The 21,380-nt window shown below is 31.8% G+C and overlaps 1 protein-coding gene across 2 annotated transcripts in view; it reads left to right on the top strand.

The window, feature by feature from the left end:
* The window catches only part of LRRC7 (leucine rich repeat containing 7), a 275,996-nt gene that overhangs the window by 161,354 nt on the left and 93,262 nt on the right, over positions 1–21,380 (top strand). For both annotated transcript variants that reach the window (XM_006919313.1, XM_025052071.1), the window contains exons 8-11: positions 4,586–4,730; positions 10,170–10,242; positions 19,265–19,394; positions 20,428–20,543. In XM_006919313.1, the coding sequence (XP_006919375.1) occupies positions 4,586–4,730; positions 10,170–10,242; positions 19,265–19,394; positions 20,428–20,543 (464 nt within the window). The remainder of the gene's footprint in view (positions 1–4,585; positions 4,731–10,169; positions 10,243–19,264; positions 19,395–20,427; positions 20,544–21,380) is intronic.

The following is a 21,380-nucleotide window of genomic DNA, read 5'->3' on the forward strand; positions in this document are numbered from 1 at the left end:
CTCTTCTTTTCAAAAGAATACATTTCTATTATCATCACAGACACAAAACAGAAAAGAATGCATATCTTCTATTTGTTGATTTATTCAAAAACCATTTACAAATACACCTGTATGAACTAGAAACCATGCTAATGTCAGGGTTACAAAGATAATATATTCAATGACCTTGAATATATTTGTTTGAGGAGCTCACACATAACAAGAGAAAAAGATCTGGATTTCACCACACATAATAGAGCCTGATTTGTGCCATATTCAAGGTATGTACAAATCCTGGGGCAACACAGGTAAGACCTTCATCAATTCCCTGTGCAAGATTTAGGAATCAGAATGTATGTCTAGTTGGAAAAGTTTATAGCTGCTTCTTCAATTTATTTATTTATTCCAAAACACATATAGCACTTACCACGGGCTAGGCACTATCTAGGTGTTTTACAAATATTGACTCATTGAATCCTCATAACAACTATGAAATTGAGTTTTTACCATCCCCATGTTTTAGATGAAGGAACCAAAATAGAAAGGATAAGTAACTAAGTAACTGATTCAAGGTCACATAGCCAGTAAATGGTGGAACTATAATTCAAACCATCTCCTGTTGTTCTCTAAAATGCTCCAAAATGCTGTCGCTATAGAGTAAGTACAAAGTACAAATGAGAATTAGGTTCATCTCACTTTTTACAGTCATTACATTCCTAAAATTCAGTCTTGCAAATCAACTCAGACCTCAAATTCCTTAATAATATTATTTAAATGAAAAGATAGCATGAAATCTGTAAAACAGATAATGCTGCTTAATTTGTCTGTTTCAGTGGTAGATTTTTGTCATATAATACCAAATTTAAGCAGATTTCTTACTTTACGTAGCTTTCTGAATGTCAGTGCTGGCAAATAGTTGTTATGCAATCACCTAGAAAAACATGACTTTGAAAGGCTAATCTTCAGCCCATCATGTATCTAAGTTTCACAGAATGATTACTCTTAAATATTTAGTGTCATAAGACACAGGGAATAAAGCAAGTTCATTTTATTACTAGTTCATGTATCACAATATATTAAGTTAATATACTTTTTAAATACTTTTGGAAGCCTGCCTATCATTTTTTCACTCTATTTTTCATAAGTCAGACAAGCAAATAGATAATGATCAAAACTTAGTCTTGTACATAGTTCTGTCTTATGACCATCACTCTAAGATCAACAACCAAAATCTGACTAAACAATATATTGAATCTATATTTATTCTTAAAAAATTCCAATGTTTTATTTTTCTTGTGATGACTTCTACTCTTCATTTGCTCTCCACTGTTCATTTATAGACTCCTCTATGTCCAGAGGGATGATGAAACAATATTCAATATCCTCAAGGACTCCGAAAGATTGAGACTCAAAGGCCTTTATTATTCTGGGCTACTATTGCCTTTTTAAGGTTTTTTAAGTGAGAGTTTAGAAAGATTAAAAAATGAACACCAAAGAGTCACTTTCCTTCCAAAAAAAAAGATATTTAGAAACTTCACACCAGAATATTGAGATGTACTGGAGAGAGCAATGAAGAAATCTTCAAAGAAGGAAGAAATTTCCTCATGATAAAGGAACAAAAAAAGGAAACACACACGCGCGCGCGCGCACACACACACACACACACACACACACACACACAAACACATATATCATTTTTTTTTCTTGTTCACCAGAAAAGAAAAAGAACTAAGGTAACATAATAGTTCCTTGAGGTAGAAAGTTATAGGTAAAGTGACAGTACTTTTCCAAGTGACATATTTCTAGGCATGCAAAGAAACTCAGCAATCTGTCCTGACTCACCCAAAGTACTCAGTTCCTAGCCTAGCAACTAATCAGCTACTCCAAGATCATGTTCACACTCTCTGTCCATGTGGGGAACTGAGGGAGCCGGGCTAAAGATAGGTGCTGAGTTACTTAGGGAGTTAGAGGGCAGGAACTGCCAATATCATCAATAAGCTTTGTAATGTATAATCCAATAAAAGTGAGTTTGATTTTTAGCTCCACCCCAAATTAATGGGGTCACCTTGGAATGTTATTTGTAGTAGATACTGTCATGCATCATTCTCCGGGAATGAAGAATTTACTCTATTTCTCCAACTTTTGGGAATGCTGCTTACAGCTCTGCACCCTGGTCAGGAATTGCCTCAGTTGAAGAGAACCTCCTCGCCCAGGGTCACACCCCTATTCTGAAAGACCTGATCCAAAGAGCAATCGGTGCAGGGGTGTGAAGGCCTGGCCCCTTCACCTCCACTCAGGACGACTGCAGGGCAATGTCAACTTTACCGTTCCTTGAAGAATCAGCTGAGGATTTCCTCAAGACTTGATCACAGCCCAACTTCTCCATCAGCCCAATCTTACTATCTTACTTACCTCTTTCTTTCCACTAGTAGTGATCCTAAGAACACTCATTAACATCACTTTGTCTCTGCTTCCCAGGGAACCCAATGTATGACATTACTTAATCTCTAAGCTTTAATGTGTTAAAGTGCAGATTATGATTTAGTAGGTCTGGAGTGGATCTGAGTTTTGAAATTTCTGACAAATTCCCAAGTGGTGTCAGAGCTGCAAAACATATTTTGAGTAGCAAGAATATAAAATATTACATCAAATAATATATATAAAGTACTCAGCACAGTGCAAAGTACTGTGCTTGTGTAATAAATTTATTTATTATTGGTTTAGTTATACTTTGTCAAATAAGTAGAAATAATATAGTAAAGTGTACACAGGTAGACACAGGCAAACAGATAAACCACTGAGCACTGATATGTGGGGGACATTTATTTGTAAAACAAGCCCTTAAAGAAAAGAAAAATTAAGACTTTCATCTTGTTCTAGGTCCTGTAGTCCATGTCTCAGCCAAGCAATTGTTCACTCCTTGTCCAAGGTGTGACTTGATTCTTCTCCTGTCCTCAGCAATCAGTTACCAATTCAGTCATTCCACTTCTAAATTTTTCTTGAACCTATCCCCTCTTTATTCTCACTTCCACTATATTAATTCAGGTCCCTCTCATCTTTTTGGCTAAACTGCTTCCAGATCTTTTTACAGGGTCTCTCTGACCCCCATCATGAATCTTCTATTCATACTTCCCTGAAGTTATTATTTCAAAGCACAAATCTGATCATGTCATTCTCCATCTTAAAAGCCTTGAACAGCTTTCCTTGCTTATTAGGTAGAGTTAACATCTCCCCACCTAACATGTAAGGCCTTTTAACAGCTGGCTTCTTATAATCCTGACTCCATTATTACATATATTTTGTTGCTTTGAATTTCCCACTCTTCCTCCAATATGCCACGCTTTTTCATACTTCTCTGTTAATGTATGTGCTGTTTCTCTTCCAGGTACAGTTTCTCCTTTTCTTGACAAACAGTGTCTTCCAGGCAATTTACAGCCCTGTGCTCCTATGGCATTTTCTACATGCTTTTTTTTTGCACATATTATAGGGCATTATAATTATTTGACAATTTCCTTCACTACTATGAGCTCCTTAAGGAGAAAAACTTTGTATTGTGACAAGCCTCTCCCCATACTTAGCTGACTTATTCATGATTGTTCTCCCATATATAACACAAGCCCTGATACATAGTAAATCCTCAAAAAGAACTGTTGAATGAACAAATTATTGAATCTGCTTAGTAGAGTTCAAATCACAATTTAAAGCCTTTCTTATGCATTTGAAATTGTAAGAATTAACATGTCAACATATGTTGTTTGGGTGACCATTTATTTATTTGTTTATTTGATTCAGTGGCAACTTTGAGATTATTGCTGTGTTTTCGTTTAACTGCTGTATTGAGATATAATTAACATACCATAAAATTTACCCATGTAAAGTATATTCATTTAAAGTATACAATTCAATGGTTTTTAGACTATTCACATAGTTGTAAAGTCATTACCACAATCTAATTTTAGAACATTTCTTCTACGAGAAACCCTGAAGCCATTAGCAATAACTTCCATGGCCTTTTCCTCTCAGCCTCTCAAGACCCTAATCTATTCTCTATTTCTATAGATTTGCCTATTCTGGACATGTCATATCAATGGAATCATAAAATAGATAGTTTCTTATGACTGGCATCTTTCACTGCATATGTTTTCAAGGTTAATACATTTTGTAGCATGTATCAGTACTTTATTCCTTTTTATTGATAAATGATATTCCAGCATATGAATATACCACATTTTATTTATCCATTCATCAATCGATGGATATTTATTTGGGTTGTACTTTTTTGGCTATTGTGAATAATACTGCTTTGAACATATGTTTTGTATAGACATATGTTTCATTCCTGAGTATATACCTAGAGATTGCTGAGTCATGTGGAAATTCTAGTTTAACATTTTGAGGAACTGACAAACAATTTTCTAAAGTGGCTGCACAAGTTTAAATTTCTACTAGCAATGTATGAGAGTTACAGTTTCTCTACATTCTTGCCAATGCTTATTAATATTGTAGTTGCTTTTAAAATTATTTTTATAGCGTTGCGGTTTTTACAACTTTAAAATGTATTTCAAAAGTTTCTCCACTAACCCTGAGTTTATGCAATGTTATCAAGTCTATAGGGAAGCTAAAGATGTTGGTATATCTGGATATGTCAAAAAACAGAATAGAAACAGTTGACTTGGACATTTCTGGATGTGAAGCCCTTGAGGACCTCTTACTGTCATCCAATATGTTGCAACAGTTGCCTGACTCTATAGGTGAGAATATATTTCGTAATGAATGTTTATATCAAATATACCACTTTCTTACTTGGCAGTATCGTTTGTCTATAGAGGTAGTGAATATACTGGTAGCCTGGTATCAATAAATTAGCAAGTTCATTTTTTAAGATGATAAAATAATATTTTACCAATATCTTGAAATGGTAACTCTAGTAGTCAAATTCAGGAAGTTTCTCCTATTAAAATGATCTAAGTAAACTAATACATTTAAATTTTTTTCAGGTCTTCAAAGTTGTAAAATGTTATAAGGAGTATACACCTTAGAGTTAATCTGATAATCATGCATATCTCTTTTTATTACTGTAGAACACAGTAGTTTCTATCTACATAGTATTGATATATCCTATTTTTAATAGTTATAATACTATAATAATCTAGGAAAACCATAAAGATATATAATAGATGTAAAATATCTTCATAGTTCTCTTATTTTAAAAAGGCACATTGTCTTTTAAATGCTGTTAAAATTCATGGGGGCAGATAATTTGTAATTTATATTAAACATTCAATGAATCTTGTTTAAATTTTTATATGAGTAAAGTTATGACAAAATCTAATTTAAATAATGAGTAAATCTTTTTGTATAGATATCTTGCTATTATTATTTATGAGAGTACTCAGCAAGTAGAGTAATTACCAAATAACATAGTTTTTAACACTTTGAATTAGATGTGTTATATGTTCTGGAACTTATTGAATGCTTCTGAAAATTAAGTCACAACCTAGATAGCCTGATTGATGTGAAGCTTGATGACAAGGCAGTTGCCAAAATTTTTCTTCAATATTCTATTGCTTTCATTTTCAGGCTAGTAGAGAATACTAGTTTTAACAAAACAGCTTAGCTTTTCTTTCTAGATTTGATGACTTTTTGATTTATATAATCACATATTTTATAATAGTGTTTATCATAAGACTAATCTGCCACCAGCTTTAGTAAACATTTCCACATTTCAGGCTCTTTCTTTGAAAATTGCAATTTATCAAGTTTGTATTAGGCCCTCTCATCTATATTTTTATTAAACATTCTAGGTAACTTATGATCAGGTAAGTTTGGGAAATATTATTTTATTTTATTCAATGGAAGGCAAAGAAATATAATGATTAAAAAGAGCATCCTCTGGTCAAGATGACCATCTGGTTAAGGTACCCACCTTACACTCCTACTCAGCCACTATTTCATACCGCTATAAAGACATAATGAGAATAGAAAAGTGACATGTAGTTCATTACTACCTCCTTGGTGCCAAGAACTATACCTGGTATATGATAAGTGCTCCTTAAGTATTTAGTAAATAATTTAGCTGTGCTTAGGAAGAATGAACATCTACCTGAACCCGAGATAGAATGAAAGAAAACACAGCAGTGACCTCCAGCCTGCTGGACTCCAGACAAACAGCAGTGACAGCCTTAGATTTCCTTTCTGCATTCAAACAAACAAACAGGACCTGAAGCATAACAAAGGAACTCAAATTTATAGGGGATTGAGAAAGGGACTCCTTTTCTGTAATGAAAAGAGACTGAAAAAACCTACAACTGATATGGAGTTAGGGCAGGAGGTGAGATCATATACAGATTCACTGCTAAGAATTGTAGCAAGTCACAAGCTGGTTTGAACTGTACTTGTAATATGCACATGTGATGAGAACACCATGTTACTGATAAAAGACCTGGTTCTGAACTCCAGAAATGTGAGAGTCAAGTGGAGGTAACCATAAAACTGCCAGACAGGCAAGGATGAGCACAGGTAATGAGAAAATATTCACCTTCACAAGTGAGCATGCAAACAAGTTTTTTTAATAGCTAATGTTGTTATGACAGGCAAAAATTCAAACAAGTAGAAAAATTTATCCCAATGGAAATTGATGTTATCAAGCAATATAAAAAAAGATTTTAAGTATATGTAAGTCCTCAATTAGATAAAAGGCAGAATAACATTTGTAAAAATAATAAGAATTTATAAAACAAAACTAGGAGCTTTGACTAATAACAGATGGTAATTTAAAAAAAAACAATTTAAAATCCTGGAAATAATAATGTCACATAATAAAATATATAATTGTTTGTTAAAAATACCTTTCTTTAAGAAATTATGAAATTAGCCTGCTGGTCTGAGAAAGCGGTGTGTATAGGTGATAGAAAATCAGATTAGAAAGTTGGCTGGCATAAAACAGACTATAACAGGTAAGTATTATTATATATTTAACACCTCTATTTAGAATCGGAATGGTTTTCAAATAATAATAATAAAAAAACTCTGTTATAGTAGCTTACTTTTCAAGCTATCTCTGAACCCTATTGACTTTTCAGGGAAAATTGTATTTATACATTTGCAGAGTTGCCAGAATCCTGATTTTATGTAGAATAGCTGACTTTCCTCTGAAACTTCTCTTCTTGGTCAAGAATAATATTGAGAATGGGGCACTAGGAACTCTGTTCTAACGCCCTAAATAATTAATTGTTCTGATTAGATGTGAAATATTGTCTTGAATTCTTTATTTGAGCATAGATTATCTTTTGGACTACCAACATTTAAAAAGAATAAAACATTAAAAATGTCATAGTATTAATAAAGAGAAATAGCAATTATAATAAAATCTTTACTTCCTTTACACCTGTTTTAGTTTGTCTGCAGCTGTCAGGTATTGGGATGGAGTGATATACCTAACAACAAGCCGTGCATGTGGAGTTCTTTAGTTTGTTCCTATTCCAGGGGAAAAAGGGGGAGGATCGTTTCCTCTTCTATAGAGAGTTTTAATAATCAGCTTCTTTGGATAGCAGAGAAACTCAATAAAGGAGAGAATAATGTTTTTTACTTCTCCAAATAATTTATCTTATTTATTTAGTGGTTAAGGACACAGGCTATGCAGGCAAGTTACCTGAGTTTAGATTCTGGCTTTTCTACCTTACTAGCTGTGTGACCTTAGAGAAATCCATTTTGGGGAATGAATGAATTAATATATGTAAAATTGCTTAGAATAGTACCTGACACATAGTAAGTATTCAATCAATGCTAGCTATTATAATAATATAATAATCTTTATAATCTTAGATTTAATGGTTGCCCATCTTCTTGGCTTTCAAAATTCTATTACAAATGTGTAAATTCCATATGAATATTAGGTGTATTTAATAACAAATTACATTAATGTTTAATAGATTTGCCTCTAATTATGTATTTATATAGAAGTAGCTAAGATCATAGTAAAATGCCTCCTTTTTCTTTCTCTCCAGTACTTCCTAGTTGGGAGTGTAGGATGACGAGGTGGGGAATTGGGGAAGGATGCAAGGAAAGAGAAGGAATAGAATGAAATGCTTTTGATATCGTAGGATAGATGAAGAGAGTCCAAGCAGATATAATATAGAAATGCAATAAAAGAATTATCTGCCAGAGTAAAATAATGAGGAGCAATGATGGTGAGGCCAGTGGCCTAATTCCACTCCAAGGGCAATCAGATTTCTACAGAAGCTCCAGAATCTGTCCAAAGAGTGCCCCTTGGATGAAATATGTAAGTGACAAAGTAGCCACATCACAAATGAGTGAGATTTCTTTTAATTCACAGACTTGGAACTAAGCATGGAGGCCTAACTTGCTTCAACTTTTAAAGCTGTAGTAACTTCTGTCAATTGTCAGAGACGTTGCCCCATTCTTCAGAAAAATCTGTTACATCAACCTTTTGACTTTAGTCCCTAACCTGCCTGAAGATTTTCCCATTACTACTTCAGATCTGGGGACTGTAATTCTCTTAATTTGGGATCTGGCTGGCTTCGTGGTATTTGTTCAGCTGTTTATAACCCAGCCCAAAACTTCTTGTGACCCAGTCAAGTGATGTCGAGACTGTCAACTATCCCCTAGCATCACTGGTGGGCAGGGGCAGTAGTTCGATCAGAGTTACCAAGTCCTACAAAAGTGAGCTTACAATTCACAGTCTCTTGTTTTCTTTTTGCAATTTATAAACAAGCTCAGGAGTTCTTTTATATTTCCAAGGCTGATAATTTAACATACACACTAGAGAAGCTAAAATGACTCAGTCACCCTTTCACACAGATAAATATGGCAGTGAGTGTTCAAACTTCAGAGATAAATTACCCCAGTGGGGATTGTCCTCTTTTTCAGGTCCTGCTGTTTTCAGCAGTGTGTCTTGGGGGCACAAGCTCATATATTAAGTTCCAAATATTGTAGGTATTTACTCACAGCAGTCTGACAGTGATAACATTTCTCTCTACTACAGTAGAGATTGTGAGTGCTTCTGGAGAATATGGGACTGAGCATATTGAAATTTAAAGGGCAATGACAGCTCTGTTTCAGGTTTTTTTGTGACTTATTTTTTGCCTTTAAGGAATCCTTGAAATAGTTCAGGTGGGTGGGCATGATCTATAACAGTGTTTCTCAAAGCATGTTCATGAAACACTATCTGTACAAGATACTCTGTGGGTACACATATGAATTCCATGATAATTTTGGAGAGTTACATTGCTACATTAGAACATTAAAAGCTCCTAGAAAAACTTTATTTAAAAATGTTTAATTTTTTTTTAGTTTGACATTTCCTAAACACATTCGACCATGGAACCTACTACATTCATCAAAACAAGTTTTCTGCAAAACAAATACTTTATAATGTATATGCATATATCCAATGTAAAACAAAATTAGCCAACTATTAGTGCTTTACCTTTGGATTTTGGCTATTTAAACCATATTGATATCATAGGTTATGCTGTGGCCAGGTAAAGGAAGCTGTTCTTCAATTACTCTGTGGTAATGTTCATTAAAACCCTGGGAGTAGAGCAATAAGTTAGGGGTATGGAGGGCATAAATCAGACAGTGAAAATAAATAGTTGGAACTTTAATTATTGGCCAGTTCTACTTGGTGTATTAAAATTTTTAAGTTTTTGTGCTTACTGTTGATCCAAGTCAAGGATTTATGAGGTCATATGTTGTAATTTTCCAAGTCTGTGAGTATTATCACTGCGTTCCAATACCTTAGTATCTATTTGTAAGTTATTAGGCTTAATTCAAATTTGTTTTCAATTTGTATCATAACAGAAATATTGGTTACTAGTGCTTAGGAGTTAATTAAATATTAAATCAAAGCTGGCTTGAAAAATTTCATCTGGTTCATAATAGAAAAGAGAAATGTGGTAGATTACTGTCACTGAGGTTTCTATGGAGCCCTATGTTTTGTATACTTGTCTGCATTGATGTACTTGAACTCCCATTGACATAAGTAAATATTTTGCAACCAGGTCAAAACTAGACTATACACAAATATCAATTTGTAGGTTTATATAAGCCCATAGCATGCAATTAGCATGACAAACATTCATTACAAGTGATTCCTTTATTTCTTTTATATTGTATTTTTCATCAGAAATCTGTTCTTATGTATTAATAAACCTTCTTCTTTATTATAGGACTGTTGAAAAAACTAACTACTCTGAAAGTAGATGACAATCAACTTACAATACTACCCAATACAATTGGAAAGTAAGTGCCAAAGTTTCATACCAGACTCTCTAAAGCCAAAAACAAAAAGATATGGCTTTTTACTTCAAAACATTTTCTACTAGAGATACCAATAATCTTGTTTATATGTAACCTTATTTTAAACCGTATTTTATTTAGTCATACATTTGTATATATCTTAATTTAGTTTTACATCTGAACATTGCATTGACACCCAACTATATAATATCATGAGAAATACTTAACTATGACTATCAAGCAAAGTGATTATCCAGACTTTCAATTATACTATTACCCGTAATTTTCCAGACATTATTAATTCAATGTTTTGACTGAGTAGAAGCTCTAAATTCACTTGATTATGTCTTATAAAATCAGATTAATTTTTATAAGTCCCTTCAGTATGTATATGTTACCATTACACTATTAGTAATATTTGTATTTATGGAAGTTTAATGTATTTTTAAAAGCTAAAGAGAATAGGTATCTGTTTTAGCTTACATTTTTAAAAGCTTCAAGATGAAAAGCCATGATCGCCTTTTAAGCATAAATTATATTCTACTTATTTGAGATCAATCTATTTCTAACTTTATATTGCCTTTAACAGTTGATTCTCAATTCTTTAAGAAATATATATTATCAGTATTTCACTGAAATGCTTTTGTTTACAATGTATGTGAAGTAAGAAATCTTCTCACTAAGCTGTCTTCCTTCTAAAATTATATAAGGCCATTTTATAGGAATTTTGCTCTACATCTCAGTGTAAAGAATTATATAAATCCATAATTTAACAAATTTAGGTATACTAAATGGGAGGGCCTGACTTTAAAAAAAAAAAAAAGACTTATTGAGTATAATTGACATACAATGAACTGCATATACTTAAAGTTTACAATTCATTGTTTTGATAAAGATATAAAGCCATGAAACCATCACCACAATCAAGATGGTGACAATGTCGTTCAGTCCCAAAGGTTTTCTCATGCCCTTTCCTCGCCCCCTCCCTCACTCCAAGTTGGCAAGTAACCATTGATACGGAAAACCTCACTTTCCAAGAATGGAACAATTTGGCTATATTCAAATTCCAATGTTCAGACTTTGGAAAGTACTAAAAGGCTAAATCACTTTTAATATTTTAACGTCCTCAATATGATGTATGTTTTGTTCTATGATTACTTCCATTTTCTCCAATATAAAGTAGAGATGAATTTACTTTCTTTAAGGATACATAAAAGTGATTGTCTTTAACAGTCTGATGGTTTTTTAAAAAACTCTTCCTACCTAATTTTATTTTTAGGCATTAATCTTTCTTCTTCAGATCAATACTGCATTCAACTTTATTTATCCCTACTAAGGTTATAACTGGTATTTTGCCACTTATTTTCACTTTTTTTTATGCAAACCTATATAAACTAATTACCTCTGTGAAGACAATTAAAGAGGTTTGATAATCTAAAAATAGACAAAGTTACTTTTTCAGTATGAAATGAATTGTGTTAGATTATTTACATATAGTTGTCTTTTCACTTTAATTTTTAGAAACTGATCATTCTTTACCCTTAAAAGTATTAAAAAGATTTATTAAAGATAAAGGGGCCTAATCAATTTAAATGTTGATTATGAGTTTAGAGAGATAAAGGTTAACAATCTTACAATAAAACCTAAATTTTTAAAGTTATTTTTTAGTGCCATTATCATTGTTTGATTACTGTTTCTGGGAAAACAAAAGGGAAATGTTAAAAGCATGGGTTAATTAAAAAAGCAAAACTTTTTATAAAGCAGTAGAAAGTATATGAGAAACCTCTGTACCATCTGCTCGATTTTTCTGTGAACCTGAAACAGCTCTAAAAAATAAAGTCTACTTAAAAAAGAAGAAGCGCGACAGACAAACTGTGGTTATTTAGACTTGGATATTTGGCAGATATATTGTCAAAAATGAACAAAGCGAGATTGACAGTTCAAGGAAAACAACTGATAGTATTTCCTGGCAACAATAAAATTTAAGCTATTAAGCAAATTTAGAATTTTGGAAAATTTGTATCTGCCACTGTGAGTTTGACAGCTTCCCAATAGTTAAAGGCTTTTCTGATAAGATTAGTGTGATATAAATGAATGTGATTTGTTGATACTATATTACAAAATGTGTCAACATTTGGAAAATCTATATAACTCAATGAAGCAAAATTTTCCAAATGACCAATGCATGAATTACAAAATCAGACATGAAGAAAAGACCCATTTAAGTGCTAAATAGACCAGTTGATTTTAATGTATTGGTATAAAGAGTAAGAATATTTCATTGATATAGTTTCAGATTGCACATTGTAATTATCTCCTAAGAAATTGCCACTTTCTGAGTTTGGGTGTATTAGCAAAAAAATAATCACAATTTTCTAAAAAGGCTTTTAAATTCTCCCTTTTTCAACTTCATATCTGTGTGAGGCTAGATTTTTTTTTATATATAATTCAATCAAAGCAATATACTCCGACAGATTGAATACATAGTCAGATATAAAAATCCAGTTACCTTCTATTAAGCCAAACATTGAAGATATTTGAAAAAATAAAAATGATGTCACTCTTGTCACTAAATGTTTTTGTTTTAGAAAATATACTCACTTTGTATAAAAATGTTACTTACATTAACATGTCATTAGATTTTTACTATTATTTAAAAACAAATAATATTTTTTGAATTACTGTTCTGATTTATTATATGGAAGATACCAATAGATATAAACCATGTAAACAAAAGTTCTTTAGGGTTATCAGTGGTTTTTAAGAACATAATGGGGTTTTAAGACCAATAAGTTTGAAGGTTTCTGTTTTATATCACACCATAGTTTGGACAGTAAAATTAGAACAACCATTGTCTAACTTATGTTCTCACTTAAAGACACCACATGCATACAAATATTTTGTATTTGCACATATGGCAAAAAATAGACTAAATTTCTAAAGTTTTATGGTATGCCTTAATAAGTAATCTGTATGAAGTAAAAATAATTATAACAACAATGATTATTATTGTTGTTGTTATATATGTAATGGCTTTTTTTTTCTTAAGTAAGACAGAATTGATCAATCTAAGGTTTAGTTCAAGGCGAGAGTTGAAATTTGATCATCATCTGTTAAATGACACCCCAGATTATATGTAAAAAGTATTTTGTAAATAGTGGTATACAGTAGTCTGTATTGTATTATGAAATGCTCTTCCTAGAACTCTGAGCACCAAAATACTAGAAATATTAAGACCAGCTGCAGTGACCAAAAAGATTCTCATTCTACACATTGACTATTTCAGTATGTTAGACTTGCCTTTGGTAATTTTTAATAATTTGACTATTAAAAAATTGCTGGAAGAATTTATTTTTCAACATTTTTTACAGTTGAAATAGAGTTAGTGACTTTTGTGCCAAACGACTTGTAAAATTATTTTTGTTGTTGAAACAATTTGTGCCTAGAATAAATAGGGAGACTGCTTTAATTTTTTATACTCAGTACTTTTTAAATTTTGTTTTATGTACTGTTATTCTAATCAAAAAAATAAAAATAAAACACACACACAAACAGTTCATTAGATAAAACCCAAATTAGTCTGCACTAATATTCAAGTTTTTCCATAGTCTAGTGTCAATGGGTAGTTCTCAACACGTGGTCCCCCCGATCAGCAGCATCAGCTTCAACAGGGAACTTGTTAGAAGTGCAAATTCTGAGACAACCCCAGATCTATTGCATCAGAAACTCTGCATATTGGGTTAGCAATCTGAATGTTAACAATCCCTTCAGAAGATTCAGATACACACTAAAGTTTGAGAACCATCTCGATTCAGTTTACTTTTATAGTTATCAGCTAAGTATCTTTTCAAATCCTATTCCATTGTGCCAGCATCCGAATTACCTGAGATGCTGGTTTAAAATGAAGCTGCCATAAAAAAGTTAACCACAGTGGTTGGTTGCTTTGACTCTGGAGCCAGACTTTCTGGGCTTAGGACCTGGCTTTTTGATGTGCTTCTAGATAACAATGTCCATAAAATGTAAACCATAATAATAATGCCTATCTCAGGAGAATGTTGTGAGGATTAAACAGGTTAATAAATAGAAAGTGCTCACGCATCAAGTGAACTTTTTTTTTAAGTAAAAATTATTGAATTAGTTAATTTGAATTTCTGGGATTTGAATTCAAGAAATACATTTAGTTGTTTTTATGATTTTAATCCTTCTCCCTTCTGTTTGCTTAGACCACTATAGCTTCCTCCTCTAAATTAAAGGCTCAAGTACACCTACAAACTAGACCAGTATTTCCTAAATTATATTCCATGAAATAGTTGTTACTTGAGATTTTAATAGATATGACATAAAAGTAGGTTTCATGGACAAATAAATTTTGGGAACTCTGTACACAAGGCAGAAAACACTCTAACTTGAGATGTTTTTCCATTTCTTGTATCGGTCTCTTATTTACCTTTGTATCATCATTTAACTTTTATTTTGCCATGTCATTTCAACTAGAATATAGGTTCCTAAAGGATTGGTTTTATGTCTAGAATATGTTGAATCTCGTTCATTGTCCCTAGGCAGTATGGCACGTGAACGTTTGCAAGCCTTGGAACTAGACTGGTGTCAATCCTGGCTTTTCCATTCACTAACTAATTGACTTTAGACATGTCACTTCACATTTGTAAAATAGAAATAATGCTACATCTGAGAGGTTATGAGACTTAGTGTTAGATAGCCTTCAATAAATTAAAACAATCATTGATAGTAATAAGCAAAAAGACACTTATTGATTGTTGCATATGTTCATCTGTGTGAGTAGTAGTACTATAACACGAACAAAACATTCAGTTCTTAAAAAGAAAAATGTTTTATACTTATTTGCAAATTTGATAATAATATATTATCTTAGTCCGCTCAGGCTGCCATAACAAAATGTTGGTTAAGAAATCATCTCATAATGTAACTTGAAGCATGTAGAATCTTTTTATAAAGGTCTTTTGCAATGAGTGAAACTATTTTCTCATAGCTTACAGATATGTCCACTAAGTAATTACTTTTAAACAGTATTTTGCATTTGAGTGATAGATTTATCCTATAATAAAAAGGATCACGAATTTCTTTTTCAATAAAGTTAACTTCCCAAAGAGTCCAAAGAAAGGCAAAGTTTAATAATTACTTTGGAAATAAGAAAAAAATTGGATCAAATGAAAAGTATGTTGTCTTTACGATGATGATAACTCTGCTCAAAATCAGTCAATATAGAGATTTCACAGGTAAAATCTCTAAATGATTGACTAGTCCCAAGAGATACTATTTCCACCACAATTTGACTGAATTCTGCTTAGACTATAGGTTAGGTACAAAAACTGGGTTGTTTTATTTAGTAAACACTATAGAAAAGAATTAGTCTAAATTTTGCTAATTTATTTCCTTTGTTAAGAAGCAGCCCAAGCAACTTACCTAATGTTAATGAGAAAATTAAGGATGTAATAAAAAACTTGATTCCTAGCCTAAGTTAAATGAAGTTGATTTAACAATCTCTGAAAATAAGGATGATGGCAAAGTTACTTAATATTCACTATGTGCCCATACTTAGAGTTTTACATGTATTAACTACTGTACACGTATCTACTCCTTATAATACATGGTTAAGTCTTGATATCACCCCCTTGTGCCGGTGATGAAACTGAGTTGCATAGTAATTAAGTAACCTGATGAGGATATTGCCACTAGTAATTGCTAGAGTACAGACTCCCATCCGAGGTGGCTTGCTGCAGTTTGGCCACTTAACCCCCTGGCTATTCAGATACTTTTAGGCAGTAGCTTGCTTTTTCCAAACAAGTTTTACATCTTGTTTTACATCTAGTTTTACATCCCTTTCAACTAAATCTCTACTAATGCAATTACAATTCTTCACAGTCATTTGAAATTTGTCTAGCTCCCAATGTCTTACTAACAAATGCTGGTAATTTTACATTTTGTCTGCTAGAAGGTTTTATTTACACAAAACAACCATTTTAAAAAGGGAATATCACAAGATAACTTTTACAATTTTCAGAAACAGTTGGCTCAAAGTTTGCTTCCTCTCCCCCGCTCCCCCAGATACTCTCTACCTTTTAACAAGTCATTTTAATGGAGTGCCATATCTATACCAGGGACTTAGCATACATTTAATTCTCATGAAATTCTGTAGATTAAGCATTAATCACCAATTTTATAAATGAGAAAACAGGGATTAATAGTAAAGTTTACTCAACTATTAAGTGGCCACACTAAAATTGGAACTCAAGCCTGTCTGAATATTTTTCACTGAATTTCATTACTTCTGTTAAGAGTTAAAAGTGAACTAAGAAAGTAAAGCCCAAAGCCATTTATTTTTATTAGCATTTATTTTAATAGAAGATATAATGATATCTAATGGTTTCTAATGGTCATAAATAATGTTAGAGTGAAATTATAGATTATCTAGGTAATATATTCAGAGTCCCTATTCCCTATTAGCTAGGCAATAGAGAGTTAATGATACAGTAAGATTTTCCCAACCAAGACTAATTCATGAAGACCAAATTAGAGAAAATGTAGAGAATATTTTGAGAATTAAGTTAATACTGTTTAAATTCAAGCAATATTACCTCCAGTAGTGTCACCTGTACTGATATGTGAAGGCGGAGCCTTACTGACCACAACTCTTGCAACATTTATATACCGTGTGTGTGTGTGTGTGTGTGTGTGTGTGTGTGTGTAAATGTTCCTTTTGAAATATTTGCAAGGGCTTTATTTAAAGCCTTGTAACTCAGCGTGTGGTCTTAGTACCAGCAGCATCCACATCACTTAGGAACTTATTATAAATGCAGGATCTGGGCCTCACCTTAAATCTCAATCTGCATTTTAGCAAGTTCTCTTAGTGATTCATGTGCACACTGAAGTTTGGGAAGCATTTAAAGTACTTTAAAGTACTTTAAATTTCCTTGGCAACTTGTTTTCATTTTTAATGTGAACAATTATAAACTATAGATAAAACTTCAAAAAAACAGTAACTTTCAGTCTATCCTTTCTTGCACAAAGTATAATGAACGTATTTTTTATTTATTGAGATATAATCGACATATAACATTATATTAGTTTCATGTGTACAATAACAGTTCGATATTTGCACATATTGTAAAATGATTACCACAGTAAATCTAGTTAACATCCATAACCGTACGGTTATAATTTTTTTTCTTGTAATGAGAACTGTTAAGATCTACTCTCTTAGCAGCTTTCAAATATTCAGTACAGTATGATGAACTATAGTTACTGTGCTGTACATTACATCAGCATGACTTAATGATTTTATAACTTGAAGTTTGTACCTTTTGATGACTTCCAATCCCCCACCTCTGACATCCACTAATCTGTTCTCTGTATCTATTTGCTCAGGTTGATTTGTTTGTTTCTTTAGATTCCACGTATAAGTGAAATCATACAGTATTTGTCTTCCTCTGTCTGAGTTTTTTCACTTACATGGTCTAGGCCAGTTCTAATCTGAGTAAATGTGATACAACTATATTCATGTATATCCTGTATTCAAATACCTTAGGTGATTTCTAACAAGATCAATAAAGTAAATTGCAATGTTAGATTATGAATTCGAATCTTTCGAATTTCAGAGATTATTGAATAATGTGTGTTTTGCACTCAGTAGCTTTTCTCTGTAACCCAGAGATGTAAAATTTTTTCAGGCTATAAATTATTAATTCAGAATACCAATGGTGCAGTAAAAATGTCTTTTCAATGCAAGAAGTTCTTGCTTTGTGCAGTAGTGGGAGACTTTGAAAACAAATATGCAAGCTGAAACTATGCAGAACAATCTTAATCAATGAGGAAAATTATGATTGTTTTGACAAAAGTCTTTAAAACCTTTTTCAAAACATTAAGTACTTTTAGTGTTGGTTTAAAAATGTATAGGGAAATGGAAAAATAATAAAAAACAATATTTATTTAGTATACTGTCATTGTAAACATTAGGAACATCAAGAATTGCAATGTTTTATTTATTTTGTAAAAAAACCTGTCAAGATTAGCTTGAACAGTGCTTGCCTTCTTTTCATCATGTTGTCATAATTCGGAGTGAAATTTTTTTGTGTCAGTGAATTGTCATACTCCTTTTTAAAATTGGACCACCTTCCAAATTTTTATCCTTTGTGCTTTCAATGTCATGAAACATCTCTGAGAGTTCCTTTAATGTGAAGTTTATTGCCAGCGTCACTTCCTCTGAGACATCATTATTTTCATCACAATCACTTTCTTCATTTATGTCAACAAGTTTGTCTTCACTAAATTCTGCTGGCAGCATGTCTACAGTCTCTCAGATAGTGGCAGGCAAATTTCAACAGCCAGGTATTTCTTCTATGTAGAGTTTACCACTTTTTAAAATACTAGGTAAACTGAAGAAATCACATCTGCGGGTTGAAATGAGCCCTGTTGATAGCCTCTGCTACAGAGGCACAGGCTAAGAGGCAAGATAATACAGGGAGCCATGCTGTCTGCATTTAGGTCCCAGCTTTCCTACTTTGTGTATTCTTGGGCAAGTTACTTAGCTTCTTTAAGCTTCTATTTCCTTATCTGTAAAATGGATTTTAAAAGATTAGTTATTTTTATCTCCAAAATGCTTATTCCTCCTTTCTTGAACCTGCCTTCTATGCCCTTCTACCTACTCATGCCACCTATATGCATTCATTCCAAGGATATACAGTATGTACATCCAACTATAAATGACACATTAAGTTGTATTAAAAACAAAACTTTCTCTCATTTTCAGTGGCTCAAATGACAGGTGAATTTAGAAAGATAAAACAAACTTCTATTTATTTTACCAAATTGAACCACTTATTAAATGGTATTGAATCATTTGGCAAAACTGATAAAATAAATTAATTTACATAAATTATGCAGTCACTAGATAAATAACTTTTATGGTGACTTTGGATATGTGACTTTTTCAAAACTTCTTGGCCATCCGACCTTTTAAAATGTCTGACTAATGTATTTATTTTTCCAGTTTATCTTTATTAGAAGAATTTGACTGTAGCTGTAATGAACTGGAGTCTCTGCCTTCTACTATTGGCTACCTTCATAGTCTTCGAACATTAGCAGTCGATGAGAATTTCCTTCCAGAATTACCCAGAGAAGTGAGGAATAAACTTTTTTCTATTAATTAACTTTTAATGGTTCTGTTTTGGGATTAAATCTTAACAGGTGCAATAGGAGTGTAAATTCATGAGTTAAGTTTGAATATATATAGGAATTGTCTATGTGTGTATTTGTTAATCATTCTCTTTTAAATGACAAGTGATAAGTTCTTGTATTTGACCCAGGAAATGCATTTAACTTCAACATTGCTTGCAAAGAAAAGTAATAAAATATTGTAAATAAATTAATGCTAAGAATAGAATTTTAAATAATTTAATTTATGCATTTTACTTTTAAGAATAGTAATAAATAACATTTGGGATAATTACATTTTCATTTCAGAAGTGAAAGATTTTATAATATAAGTTAATTTTTTAAAGTATTATGTTGATGATAATAATATTATTTTAACTTCAGGATTTACTAATAGGTTCTTTTAATTTCTATCTGTAAATGGGATTGTAATTTATTAATGTCAAGAAAAAATTGTGAAGTATATTTTCTATTTAACATTTTCTACAAAACACTTCCATAATGAAGAAATAATAACCCATATATTATTACTTTTGAGCCAAAAGTTATAAATAAAAATGACAAATGCCATTGTAATTTGAAGTAAAAGTAACTTTGCTAAGGAAATATCAACAAAACTTCATTTGTTGAATATGTATGATCTATTATAAATATAGATGTGTTAGTATATACTTGGATGGGCAAAAACAACATGATTTATGAAAACAATGAAGTTAACAAGTATTCCAGTACTAAAATTATAAAGACCATTCTTCTTCATAATATGCAAAAGAATATGAGATAATATACATTGCCTTGATATCTAAAAATATATATAATACATTTACATATTTTTCAAATGAGATTATAAAAATAAAATACACATATTAAGAGAGAATCTTAAAAGTGATAAGGAAATCTATAAATTAATCAAATTATTTTATCAATTATAAAAATTAATATAAAAAATAGCCTACACAGTGATTCTTACTTTTTTTGTTCTTGTTATACTACCTATAGATTGGAAGCTGTAAGAATGTAACAGTTATGTCTCTACGCTCCAATAAACTGGAATTTCTTCCCGAAGAGATTGGACAGATGCAGAAACTAAGAGTCTTAAATTTGAGTGACAACAGGTAATTCTGCAACATATCAAATCACATATTACTTATTTACCAAAAGTAAATTATTGTTTCTTGTGCATAGATATGAACGTATGCAGACATATATATTTTTTATGTATGCTTTTATGTCTCCAGTAAATTAAATGGGCAATGTGTATATCATCAACAACCAGAATTCTGTTAAAAATATTTCCAGGAAGCTAATACTAAAAAGTAATAAGGTTTATACATTATGGTAAGGACAACCAAATGGTTAGTCATGTTCAGAGCAGGATAAACAAAGAAAGCATGGATCCTCTTCTTATGACAAAGGTGTTATATTGGTGGATGGATAAAAAGAAAAAGTAAAACTGCAGTTCATCTTTGTTTCTACCACAATTGTCCTCAAATAGGAAAAGATAAAAATAAATATTGAATAAAGATAACTGCTAAGAAAATAAAGTGATTACGGGATAGAATGCTTGAACTCCTTGTTTTCAATGTATTTCAGTCAGACTAATAATAATATGAGAAGCTGAGAGACTTTGCAACAAAATTATCAAGATTAGCTTCTATGGAATCATTAAGAATGTTCAGATTCTGAAAGTTTCACTAAGTGTGGAAGTTCTCATTGGTTTAAGAAAAAAAAATAATGTGAATTTCAAAAAACTATTCATTTAGTAGCTCAGTAATATTCTCATGTAAGAGAATAAAGCATTTTATTAAAAGGTTTGAGACTTTATTTTTAAAACCATGGTTAACAAGGAAGCTTCCTAGCTTGGTGCAACAAGAGTAAGTCATGTCTTACCAAACTCATTTCCTGTTTGGACTGGATTACAAAACAGGAAAATGAGAGAAATGTATTGAATG

The sequence above is a fragment of the Pteropus alecto genome, unplaced genomic scaffold (assembly GCF_000325575.1).
Source record: "Pteropus alecto unplaced genomic scaffold, ASM32557v1 scaffold25, whole genome shotgun sequence".
Lineage (NCBI taxonomy): Eukaryota > Metazoa > Chordata > Mammalia > Chiroptera > Pteropodidae > Pteropus > Pteropus alecto.